At 57.5% G+C, this 13,032-nt stretch overlaps 1 protein-coding gene across 2 annotated transcripts in view; it reads right to left on the reverse strand.

The window, feature by feature from the left end:
- Positions 1 to 13,032, reverse strand: part of MOB2 (MOB kinase activator 2) — a 77,534-nt gene that overhangs the window by 4,644 nt on the left and 59,858 nt on the right. The window contains exons 1-3 of one of the 2 annotated variants that reach the window (XM_088017737.1): positions 6,120 to 6,208; positions 5,410 to 5,570; positions 4,749 to 4,842 (exon numbers count right to left, since the gene is read on the reverse strand). In XM_088017737.1, coding sequence (XP_087873863.1) covers positions 4,749 to 4,842; positions 5,410 to 5,570; positions 6,120 to 6,193 — 329 coding nt within the window. In that variant the 5' untranslated portion in view covers positions 6,194 to 6,208. Of the gene's footprint in view, positions 1 to 4,748; positions 4,843 to 5,409; positions 5,571 to 6,119; positions 6,209 to 13,032 lie in introns of those variants that run through there. The other variant, XM_028094249.2, reaches the window with a different exon arrangement.

The following is a 13,032-nucleotide window of genomic DNA, read 5'->3' on the forward strand; positions in this document are numbered from 1 at the left end:
CTAACAGCGTCCTTCTCAGAGCAAAAGTTCTAACTGTTGATTATGCCCGACAGTATTACTGATTCTTTCTCATCAATGAGCGTGCCTTGTGTCACGGCCAAGAGCTCCTCCCCTAGAGCTAGGTCATGAAGATTTCCTCATCTTCTTCCAGAAGTCTTAATAGTTTCACAATTTAGAATCCATTTGGAGTTAATTTTGGCATAAAGGTTTCGGTCAAGATTCACTTTTTTTTTTGCACACAGATGACTGGTTTTTCCACCAGCATCGGTTGAAAGGACTATCCTTTCTGCACTTTCTTCTTCATCTTTGTCAACAGAGGGCCGCCTTTGTGTCCTGAATAGTGGGACCAGGGACTGTGCCCGTCCACGCACAGTCAGCCAGCTTGTCTCATTCTGCAAAAACTCTGCTGGAATTCGGACCGAGAGGGCAGGAAGGGGGCAGACGGACCCGGCAGAACTCCCACTTGGCACCCGGGCAGGCTTCTCCACGGCTGCTCCCCAGCACCTCGCCCTTCGCAGTGTGCAGACGTGTGTGTGCTTCCCCGGGTTTATCCCTGAGCATTTCGTCGTCTGTGGGGCTGTTGTAAATGGTGCGGTTCTCTTAGTTTGGGGCTCCAACTGTACACTGCTCGGGGTTTTCTACACAACCATGCCGTATACAGTAATTGGGGCACTTCTAGCTCTTCTGCACCGTGGATGCCTTTCATTCCTGGTTTCTTGCTGTACAGCACTGTCCATTTGAGTGAATTTTGGTGTTTTGTTCCTACTAAGGAACTGGTCCATTCAAACTGTCCAATTTATGTATGTAGGGATTTTTGGTATGTTTCCTTAATATCCTCTTAGTATCTGCTGAGTTTACAGTGACACCCCTTTCATTCCTTATACGGCACCTTTTCTTTGTCATCTTGTAAAAGGCCTATCAATTTTATTGATCTTTTCGAGAAATCAGCTTCTGGTTTCACTGATTTTCCTGTTTTCAGAAATAAATTTCAGTGATTTCTACTCCATTATTTCTTTTCTTCTGCTCAATTTGGGTTTATTTTTTCTTTTTCTAGTTTCTTAATATGGAAGCTTAGTTCCCGATTTGAGATCCTTCTCCTACAATAAACACATAACCCTATAAATTCCCCTCAAAGCTTTGCTGTGTCCCACAAATTCAGGTACGCTGCGTTTTCATTTGTGCTCAGCTTAAAACGTTTCAAATTCCCTCTGACACTTCCTCTCTAACCTGGGGATTATTTAGAAACGTGCTCATTCCCAAGTGTTTGGAGATTTTCCTGTTATCTTTCTGTTACTGATTCTAGTTTAATCCCATGACAGGCAGATAAGGAACGTAGTACGATTCTGATTCTTTCAAATTTGTGAAGGGCTGTTGTGAGGTGGGATGCCATCTCCTTTGGTGACTATTCATTCCATGCGCACTTGAGCAGAACGCGTCCTTTGCTGCCAATGGTGAAATGCATCCAGCCCAGCTGGCCGACAGTGCCATTCCGTCCTGTATCCCTGCTGACTTGCTGTCCACCAGCTCTGTCTTGCCTCCAAAAGAGGAGAGCTGAAGTCTCCCACTCTGAGGTGATTTCTCTCCGTTCCTCTAAGTTCTGTCCATTTATTTTGTGTAAAAGCGGCTACTTGGTGCACATTTAAGATCAATACTTCTTGATTAACTGATTCTTGTAAATATGCAATCTTCTTTATCCCCCGTGGTTTACTTTGCTCTGAGGTCTTCGGTATCTGGGATTCACAGAGCCATTGCAGCTTCCTGCTGTTCTGTGCATACAGCTTCTCTATCCTTTTAGTTTTAACCTACAGACGTCAATGCACGTGAAGCATTTCGTGAACGCTTACAGTTGGCTCAGTTCAGAAATCCACTCCTGCACAGTGGAGCCCCTTCACCTGTGGCTTCACTTTCCCTGGTCTCAGTTCCTCGTGGCGGCCGCCGTCCAGAAGCAGACACTGCTCCTCCTTCGGACGCAGCGTCAGAGGCTGAGAACGATAGAATGGCGTACCACGCCGCCTGCCTCAGTACCCCCCTTCGCTGCCCCATGTGGGCATCTCATGGTCGCACGCTATCACAAGAAGAAAGTGGGTACGGTGCAATAAGAGACCTTGAGAGACAGACCACGTTCACGTAGCTTCCGTGACGGCACCCTGTTGTAACTGTTCCGTTTTATCACTACTTATCTCTGTACCTAATTTATCAATGCAATTTTACCACAGGGTCTGATGCAGTCCGGAGCTTCAGGCGCCCGCGGGGCTGGAAGCACAGCCTCCACGGCTGGTGGCCGACTCTGGGAGCTCTATTTGGCCCTCTGACATTTATGGGATTTCTGGTGTGTTTGAATTTTTTACCATCTTTTGTTTACCGCTTGTCCCTTTTGCTTCTCGTCCTAGTATCTCCTCTTTCCTGCCTTCTTTTGGGTCATGTTTTAGTCCTTCCTTTCAGTTTACCCATTACGACTTCGACTACATCATTTACACAACTTTTCAGAGGTTGCTCACAGGAGTATAAAATACATACTCCGCCTGCTTTCCACACTGTCCGTTGCACCAACTTCCCACCACTCCGGCAGGAGCACCGAGAGCCCAGCCCACCGCCGGCTCCTCTGCTGTGACCCAGCACATGGGTGTGGCTCAAAGCGCTCCAGAGGGCCAGTCCCCAGGTCCATCCCTGTCGCTCGTCCTGCACAGACGGTCCGGTCCCCTCGCTCTGGGACTCCCTGCAGCAGCAGGTCGGCTGGCTGTGGATGCTCTTAGTCTTCCACCATCTGAGAAAGGTCCGTATTTCACCTAAACCCTTGAAGGACATGTGTGCTGGAAGGAGGACTGTGGGGTGGACTGCTCCTTCCTTTCGGCGCTTTACAAACGTGGCAGGGCTTCCTTGTGGCCCAAGGCTTCTGATGAGCGCTGCAGTCACTCGCCCGTGTTCTCGAGGGTTGGCTCTGCTCCGGGAAGGCCTTCTCTTTGCCCAGTTTTGTGATGACGTTTCTGCGCATGGACTCCTCAGTTTGTCCTACTTGGAGTTCATTCAGCTCCTTGAATTTGTAGGTTTGTGTCTGCCAAGCTTGGAAAGCTTCAGCCATTATTTCTTCAAATACAGTCTCCGCGTGGCCCTTTCACGTCACCTCTGGGACTCCAACGCGACCCTCTGGTTTCCATGTCTAGGCCCCACTCCAGGCCCCAGGCAGACATGTTGGTCCTGGGGCAGGACTCAGCTCTGGGACCCCTGGTAAACCCGTTTTCTTCTCTTCAATTAATTTGACATCAAACAACTGCTAGGAAGGCAGTACAGTACGCCAGGCTCCATAAGCCTAAAGACCCTGTGAAAGCAGCTGCAGTCGAGAAGAACGAGAAGTGGGCACCCCAGTCTCACACCAAGCTCTGCGTGCTTTCCAGGAGTCTCCTCTCAAACACAGGGATACCGAAGGACACATGGGAGCAGAGGAGACGAGCTTCCCCACCCGCCTGCCTTACAGGCCACCTCTGATACCTCTGGGTCGGGCAGGGCCAGCAAGTGTCCTCCTGAGCGTGCCACACACACGGCAGCTCTAAAACATCGTCCTCACCCGCCTCCAGCATCTGCCGCTGGGCAGTCTACTCTACCGAGGGCACTTCCCTCCCATATCACTGTCCTCCAAGCTCACCAGCCCCAACCTCCGCTGGGGCATCCCTGCCTGTGGCCAATGGGGACACATGTAATGCCTGGGCTCCCATCAGTGGCCTTTTCTGGGTGACAGAGTGGAGAGCCAACTACTGTCTACATTTGCTCGCACGGGACCTAGCCCTGAGCTCTGACCTGCTGGGGCCACAACAGTGGGGCCTGGCGGGGCTGAGAGCCAGGCCTGTGCCAAGGCTCGGTGGGCTCTCAGTGACAGGAGAGCTCCACTTGCCTGCGTTTGAGCTGGGTCTGTGCCCAGGAGCCTGGCCAGCAGCATCTGTGGGCAGGATGAACTCAGGACAGCACACAAAATGTGTGTTCGCCAGCAGGGGCTAGCAGCTCATGCGTACTTGCATTGGCCCCTGACCTGCAGCCCCGACAATAAAAAGGAGGTGTGAGAAAGGAGCTTCCGTGCCGCCTCCTCAGTCACAACAGCCCCAGGCTGAGCCCCAGCACACCTGGCCTCCCGTCTGAAGCCACCTGCCATCCCTTCTGCTATGAGAGGCCAAAGGCAAGCCTGTGCCGTGCAGGGGCTCTCCTCCCCACACCCCAGTCAGGAGCTACTGCAAATCCAGTGAGGTGCCTCGAAGCCCCACTGGGGTACCTGCCTACTGAAGACACGAATGTGCACAAGCCTCCAGAAGAGAACGAACAGCACCCAAGGCCCACTGAAAACTCACCGAGAAGGCACCCCGGTCCCACAAAACCAGCCAACGAGGAAGGCAGCGAGTGCCCTCCTCCACCCCGTCCCTCGCTGTCCCCTTCTTCACTCCCTCCCACAGGGCGGGAGCTCTCGGGAAAAGCCATCCTTCAACTAAGTGAATTCACGACGCTCTGCTGTCTTAGGAAACCAACCTAGGCGTGTTCACCCCTACCCCCAAGGAGCTCGGCCACCAGCCTCTGGCTGGCTCCTGGCACCCCGTGTCCCAGTAGGACCCACACCACCGAGTGCCTCCCCTTGCTGGGCTCTGCCTCCTGTGTCCCTGCCCCACGGGGACAGGAGGTGCAGCCCCAGCCAGGACACAGCAGAGGAGACCCCGCACGGGTGCCATGAGATGGTGCAGGGGCTGGGCTGCAGCCCGGCAGAGACTCACGTGTTGCACACGGCCATCGTCTGGCAGGCCTCTCCCGTGCAGAACTCTGAGATGGTGCTGTACTGTAGGTTGACGTGGTGGAAAAACGTGGTGGCTGTGAGAGAAGAGAAGGACCAGGCGTGAAAACCACCACTGCAGCACTGCTGTGTATCCCAGTGCCCTGCAGGCCCAGGAGGCCCAGCACTTCTTCCTGTGGGCCCTGGGGCAGCCAGCACGCACCACAGACCAGAGACACACGTCCCAGTGCAGAGCACTGGCCCTGGAAGACGGCCACCAGCCGCTGTGTTGTGGGCTGGCATGTGTTTGCACAGCGCCAAGCTGGGCAGAGAGCCAGCGGCCATCCAGACGGAGTCCCCTCCACAAGGGGTGGGGCAGGCAGACATGCTGTGAGCCCTGAGCCCCAGGCCGGCCCAGCGCGTGGAGGTGAGAGCCACCCTCCCCTCCCACAGGTCATGGCCTTCCCATGACCTTGGCGCTGCCGGCCTTGCAGCTGCACACCCGCTCCACAGACAGTCCCTGGCACTGGCGGCCCATCCCTGGTACCCTCCCCGGTGGAGACCCTAAGTGCACTGCAGGGCCGGGCTGCAGCTCCGGGGAGTCCTCGAGGAGGTGACCACCTGCAGCCACTGTGGTGCCCTTCCCCACCCCATGCCACACGCACTGTTGCTGGCCAGCCACTCGTTGAGGTCGATCTCCCGGGGCAGCACCACCAGCTCCTTGAAGCCGATGTCGGTGATTCTGGACTTGGTGTACTCTGGCTCCAGGTACATCTTCTTCTCCTCGGCAGCAGGCTTCTTTCCATTGGGCTTTGCTTTAGACTTTCTGCCAGAGAGAAGGGAGCAGAGGGTCACTGCACGACAAACACAGGCATGGAGGCCACGAGCCAGGTCCTAGGACATGAGCGGGGCTGTCCCTGCCAGTGGGACAACCGGGGGGCTCTTCCTGAGACACCCCAGGAGATTCTGTTCCCAGTTGGTGCCAGGAACGGAAGGAAGCTGCCTTTGTCCTCCCCTGCCACTGTCAGGGACCCATGGCCTGACCAGCTGAGCTCCCTGCCACCACAAGGGGCAAGTGGGATGCAGAGACACATGCCAGAGGCCCAATGCCGCAGGGCCAAACCTGGAATGTACGACAGGCAGGCAGCTCTGGGCCCAGTGAAGGGCTGGGGTGGTGACCACACTAGTCAGGTTCCATCCCCATGGATGACACTGCAGCCACCCTGGCCCGCGGGGTTGCCGGGTGGGACACAGGGGTGAGTTTCCCTAGCCCAGGGCCCCCACCCTTCTGTGCAGCCGATCTGGCTGCCTGGCCTTCCAGAGCCCTTGCCGTGTGCCGACACGGGGCTCCCCTGCACAACCCTGTCCTGCTCACCTGGGTTCCGTGCCAAGCACACAGTGCAGGATCTGGGCAGGGACAGACAGGTGGGCATGAACCAGGCCAGGCATTACAGAGATCTGCTCAAATGACCACTCTGCACCAAAAGGTTTGTTTGTTTTATTTACAAAAATAGTTACTTTCCATGAAAATATACTGTCATACAAACAGAATGGGCTTGTTATAGCTATTTTTATAGGACTAAATACATATATTTGAAATGTCTGTTTTCATTCAAATCCAGTATCGGTACCTAATTAGCCCACAAACCAAAGTTCTCGGTGCTGAAGAGGCCCCCTCCTTGGTGGGGGAGCCGTGGGCCTCAAACCAGTCTCCTGCCAGCCGCCCAAAGGCCGGAGCCAGGGCCATGGTGTGTGCAACCTAGGTCCACAAACAAGATGGAACGTCCCCTAAGAGGGAAAAGTGACCAACACGGTGGCCCAGAGCCCCCAGCTGGGAACACAGCCCAGGCCGGATCTGTCATTAAGTCACTGAGTGTCACACTGGAGCCCACACTGGGCACACGGGCCTTGGAACAGAGGACCCAGTGGAGGGCCGTGTGCAGACATGGCCCTTCCCAGCAGCAACCGCCCAACAGGGAGGTGTAGGAGGGTATAGGCTCCCCGCCATCTGGGGAGCAGCTCAGAGCAACGCTACAGTCCTCCTGCACATGCAAGGACTCCCCAACCTTTTAAGGGTTAGAATTGGGTTCCTGGCGGAAAGTTTGAGAAACTGAAGGAAAATGCCTAATAACATGAATGAGTCTCTTGGTTCTTAGTTGGACGACTAAATTCTTTAATGGTACACACTGTGACTTGTAGAAACAAACTGCAAATCAATACTGTCAGGACGTCTTACTGACCAGAAAAGGCCACCTTTGGCTATAAACTCTCAAGGAGGGGTCACCCCCGCGCCGAGAGCAGAAACTCAGGGGAAGTGTGTACACCTGCCCTGGGGACAGAATAAGGCAGCCAGGGGTCTCGGAGTTCCAGGAGACGCACCCTCCAGAGCCCCCAGTCCTGCTCTGCAGAGGGCAGGAGTGAGCAGGCCCCCACCACGGCAAACCCACAGGCACCACTGTTGGGATGGCCACGGGCCCCCTGCACACCTGGGAGGGTGCTGGCTGGGCCGGAGGGCTGGGGGCAGGCAGGCTGAGGACCTGGACTCGGGGGGCCGCCACACTTGGCCCGGCCCCACCCACCTACGGCGTCTACGGAGGGAGCAGCAGACCAGCTCACAGCTGGCCTCTGTCTGGCCCAGCTGCCCAAATGGGAACGCTCCGCGGGTCTTGGCTGGGGCCCAGCCTAACGGTGGCTGAGCTGGACACGGCCATCCTAAGCGCTCCGGGCACCCAGCTCCCTGTGCGCCCCTCCCCCGCCAGCCCTGCTCCAGCAAAAGGGCCAAAGGTCCCCGCAGCTCCCTGACCCTGTCCTTTTCTTCTTGTTTTGAAAAGTTGCTAGTGGTTTATTTAAGAGAAACAGGAAGGAAAAATGCTCCTTGAATGCCAGGGAAATGTTTTCCCTCAGCTTCTCAGCAAATCTTCTCCTTAAAAGGCGACGTGTTCTCAGCCTCCCGGTGCACCACCGGGAGTGGCCAAGGCCACGCAGGGCCACAATGTCCTGGGGACAGGGTGGGACAGAACCCCTGACCCGGAGCAAGGGCGTGGATGTCTCTGTCTCTCTTGATCTCTGTTAGATACACAACCGCAGTGAGCACTTCAGGGGTCCCCTTGGCTGGGGGTGGGGGGAAGGAGGCTGTTCACTGGGGGGTATGGCTACAAGCGTGGACACACGCTTCTCCGGGCCCTGTGGTCCCCTGGCCCAAGACAGCGAGGCTCCCACCCTTCCCCAGAGCACGGGAGGGATCAGGGAGCCCAGGGGCTCTGCTGATGCACTCAGACGCTCCACCAGGAAATGGGTGGGCAGGCCGTTTTGCTCCCTGCCCCTCGCCCTTCTCCTGACCCTGGTCTCTGCTACTGAGTCACACGCCGACCTGTCAGAAAGCCTGAAGTTGCCTAGAAGATGTCCTGTGCCTACAGCCCCAGGCATGAGGGGCCAGCCCACGGGACGCACGTTCAGCCTGAGCCGGTTCTGCTCTGCTCACCCCCCACCAAGTGTCCATCTGCTGGGAAGGTTCTCCACTCTGCATCCAGGCCCAGTCTGACCCCCGCCCCTGCCTCACCTTGACTCACACCTGGCTAGGACCACCCCCGAGCTGGCCACACATGCTGGGCCTCAGCTTCGGGGTCTAGAGGATCCTATGACCACACGTGTAGGGATGGGGCCCGTGGGGGCCTGTTGTCCAGGAGCCATGTCACAAAGTGACGAGGACCACACATCAGAACCAGCCCAGGGGCAGCTGTTAGTGGAGCAGCAGCAGGAAGCGGCCTGGTGCAAGACGTGCCCAGGGTGACACACAGGCCCACTTGGGGATGCCACCCTCGTGCTGGCAAGTCCATCTCCAGGGGAGACCGGGAGCCCCTTTGGGCCCACTCTATCCAAGGGCCAGGCAGGCAGCCATGGGAAGACGTGGGCTGTGATGTGTATGTGGTCAGAAGGCCTCAGCCTCCTCACCCTTCTCCCCTGCTGCTGTCCGCACCTGTTCTCCTGCAACAAACAGGCCCAACAGGCAGGTGCACACCAGGCCCGCCAAGCTCGACTGCTCCAAGCTGGTTCCCCTGAGCTCCCCTGTCCCCATCATCCAGAGCCGGCCTGGGACTCCTGGACTGCCGTGTAATTTGGGATGACCCCTGTGCCAGGCCAGCCAGAGCAGACGTCTATGGAGTCTGGTCATGGGCTCCTCTTTCCTTCAGTCCCACAGGCAGGCAGCAATGATGGGCACTGACCCAAAGGCAGCAGGACAGGGTACAAGCCAGGGCCCTTGTGTGGAAGTGGTCGCACAAGCCCAGCCACACGGGTCCCTTCCACCCCAAGTTCTGTCCGGGCCACTGCCAAGCCACTTGGCTCCTCTGGGTGGCAGACATGGCCCTGGCCCAGCCCCGCTCCTCTGCCACTGGCAGCAACAAACCCGAGCTTTCAGAAAACGCCCTGTGGCTTCCAGGTGGAACAGGCTATGTAACACCGCCCCTGTGGCCACACGCGTGAGCACAAGACCGTGCACCCCCACCCCACAGGCACTGAGCTCTGGAGCAGGTTCTGTCCAGCCAAGGCCCAGAGGGCTGCCCGGGGGCCACACGCCTGGGCTCCTTCTCTCTGGCTCTCCCCCCACACTGCTTGCTGGGACCCCCACAGCGGCAGCAAAAGGTGGAGCCCCTGGCATGGAGCTGCACTGAACGGACCAGAGGGTGGACACAAGGCTGTGGCCTGCCACAGGGCCTGCTGGCACCTTGCGGGGGGCGGGGGGTATGGCTACAGGCACATGCAGAGAACCTCCAACAGAACCCTACATGCTCTCCTGGTCTAACGGGTGGGCTCCAAGGCTGGACCACCCATTTGGGAGGGGCCCAGGCTCCACCAAGAACATCTTCCTACTGTCTCCTCACCCTCCCCTGCTCCTGACGCCTTTACCACCTCCGCAGGAGTCCCCAGACCCCACACATGCTTGGCCTGACACACTTTCTGTCCAATGTCACACCACCAGTCCCACCAAAAAGGCCCCTCAAGTTGCTCAGTGTGAGCCGGCACCAACATGCAACCCATCCACACCGAGCAAGGGGACACAAGGGTGCGGGAGTGACGCCTGCCTGACAGCCACAGGAGAGGAGTCTCCCCTAGGGAGGCAGATACACTGTGAGGGATGCACCTGCCCAGGAATGCCTGGAAACACTTGAGTGCCCCGTGCTGACGCTCCCCACCAAGAGCTGGCCCCCACAGGCAGATGTGGGGCTGTCAAGGAGCAATCAGTAACTGTCAGGTTTAGAACACGGATGCCTCCTCAAGGCCTCAGTCATGCTGAGGCAAGGGCCTGGTGGTCCCCAGGCACAGAGCAGGGCCAGCTGCGCCCAGCGGGGGGCACACTGAACCAGGAGAAGAAACTGCAGGATAGATGGAGACCCCCCCCCTTCCTCAGAGTCCTGCTCAGCCTTCTGTCCCCCAATCTGGCCCCTGCGGTGCTCACTGGATGCTAGCATCCCAGGACAGCTGAGGTTCTGGCCAGGAATGAGGCAGGGCAGATGTAGGAAGTCAAGGGAAGTGTGGAGACGCTGACCCTGGAGGAGGTGGGCAGTGGCGGAGGCAGCCTCATGGGATGGAAACCAAAGATCCGGGGGTGGGGAGCAGCGTTATGAGGAACCATGGATGCGTGAACAGTGGACCCATGGCATGCAGAGGCCCCACAGAAAGTGCTCCCACGGAAACAGAGCCTGTGCTGGTGGTGGTCTGGGAAAGGAGGGGCCCATGGAGAGGGCATCTGAGGACTCAGAAAGCACGAGGGTGCCCACCCTCCTGGGTGCAGCCCACTGCTCCCCACACCAGGCTAACGCAGGAGGGAGCTCCCAGGCCCAGGCTTGACAAGCGCAACTATATGGGGTGGCATATGCTGGGTGCAGCAAGAGCGGCCTGTGGGTCCCGTGTGCACAGGACCCACCCACTCCCCAGGGGGCAGCAGGGCCCAAAGTCCAGGCTCCTCCTGACCTCCTTCCTAGGACACTGATGAGGGCAAAGGCTCCGCAGGGATTTCACTGACAGCCCTGTCACCTGGGCGGTCAGGGCACACTTGGGCCCACCACCAGGGCCAGACATGTCCCTCAACCCCGGGCCGAGTGAAAACACCAGGGCTTGGCACCACTCCCAACCCGCAAGTTTCTGATGCAGCGGGCCTGGAGCGGGGCCTGAAAACCACCTCTGACACGTGGAGGTGCCCTGCCTGCATCACGTTCTTGCCACTCCTAGCACCCCGGTGTCACTGTACTCCCTCCTGTTGCAGAGCCTTGGAAACCAAAAGCTAGGAAACCCCCCCATGGGACCCCCATCAAAGCCCCACGGGCTACGGCCAGCCGGATGCTGTGGAGAGGGACGAGCAGGTCATTTCTCTTCTTGGTTTAACTGCCTGGAGGTCAGCACCCCCAAACAATGCATGCTTTCATAAGCCTTTGTGTCCCCTACAAAATGAGACCCACCAAGACGGAAAAAGCCAAGGCAGACTGAGAAAAGTAGGCAGACACCATGGACCCAACGTCCACACGTGTCAGGCGCTGTTGCGTGCTGTCTGACCCACAACTGGAGCCACAATGTGGCCAACTATGCTCAGAGTTCAAATTTTACTTTCACTTCTCCATTGGTGAAGTAAGTGCTCTTCCTCTGATGCTGGGCTGAAAAGTCACCTCTGTCGGGAAGTCCTCTCAGATTCCCCCAGTAAGAAGGGCCTGGGCCTCTAGTCTCCCACAGCGGCACGCTGGTGCTCGGCCGGGTCAGTCTTGCCTCTGTCTTCTGCAGAACCCGCTTCAGCTTTCGGCTCTCTCCCACCACGCACACACGCACAGGCGTGCCCGCACCCATAGTACACGCACCCACGGTTCCCTACACGTTGCCAGTGATGGTCACCGTTCCTGATTTGAACCAAAGACCTGGAGGAGAGCACCCACACCTTGCCAGCGGTTCTAAATCTCACAGCCTAACATTACGAAAGGACAGCTTTGGCCAGCTGACAGGTGGGATCTCTGGTTTCTACTTAGAATTCACTGTGAGTCCTCCTGTGTGGCACACAGGTGACCGACCAGCTGTGGGGAAGGAGCCCATGGAAGAGACAGGCAGAAGCCAGAGGTGCCCACAGACAGTCAGAGGCACAGACACACACAGACTCTAGAACTGCCTCGGTCACTCCACACGAACCACCAGCTGGGCCTGGCTTCCCCTCAGACCGTCACACCAAGAGGCCTGCTTACTTTGGTTACAATTAAAGACATAATTGGAAAAGCAAGAGACATTCACTTTCAATTTTAAAAATGACCCACTGAAGTCTCAGGCAAATGCAAGATGTTTACTGAAGGAAGACAGATCTGAGTCTGCAGTGTGACCCATTCTGGGCTCAGGCTCTGGCTGTGCTCCTGACTCCTGCGAGCACAGGTGTCCGGCGCCCCTCGGAGCCCCACTGCACCAGAACAGGCCTGCCCATCTTTGAGGGTCAGGTCAGCCTGCTGCTGCAGCCCGCCGCCCCCACACCCTCCCACCAGCAGGCTGCACTCGCTCGACCCAGAGCCTGAAGCAGGCTTCTATTCAGACATAGACCCGGGACTGGAGTGAGTTCCTCTAGACCCCTCTGCAGGTCAAAAAAGAAATTTAAAAAGTGGTCGGAAATGGCTTTTCTGGCAGCCCCCAGTCCCTAGAGCAGACAGCTGTGGCCCATGTCAGGTCTCTGGACAAGGCTACTCCTGGATAGGTTCCGGTCATCCCACTTGGGGACAACGGGACAATCACCCTGCCGCTCTGGCAGGCTTGGGAGAGGGCAAGGCAGGACTGCCGTGGTCACAAAAGTGGTTAGCCACAACAAGGGAGACGGGTCCCCTGTGGGCCCCCTGTTCTCATCCAGATCCTCCAGGGCTGCACTCCCTCAAGGAGCATGAGCTCCCTCCCACAAGCAACAGAAGTGCAGGCATTTAGGGAAAACCTGGCTCCAAACGAAGTTCCTGGCCAGATCCAGCCCCCCGGCCCCCAGCGGCTGTACACCACCAGGACCTTAGCTGGGAGGCGCGGCAATTACAGCCACTCCTCCCCAGGCTGACCTGGGGTAGGAACTAGGGACAGTCAGACCACCCCCACCACCCCCTGCCCAGTTCACCTGAGCACTTTGCCGACTGCCTGGAGCACCATTTTGCAGCTGAGTCCAGTTTTGGGGGGCTGGCTGAGCAGAGCTCGGTCTGTGGGGAGACTGCTGTGATCTCCAAGCATGGTGGGGCAGTGCAGAGATGGGGCGGGAAAGTGGGAACCAGGGCACCAGATAGCCGCTCCCTCCT

This window comes from Eumetopias jubatus, unplaced genomic scaffold (genome assembly GCF_037043125.1).
Source record: "Eumetopias jubatus isolate StellerSeaLion01/CBP00866 unplaced genomic scaffold, mEumJub1_p1.0 scaffold_13, whole genome shotgun sequence".
NCBI lineage: Eukaryota > Metazoa > Chordata > Mammalia > Carnivora > Otariidae > Eumetopias > Eumetopias jubatus.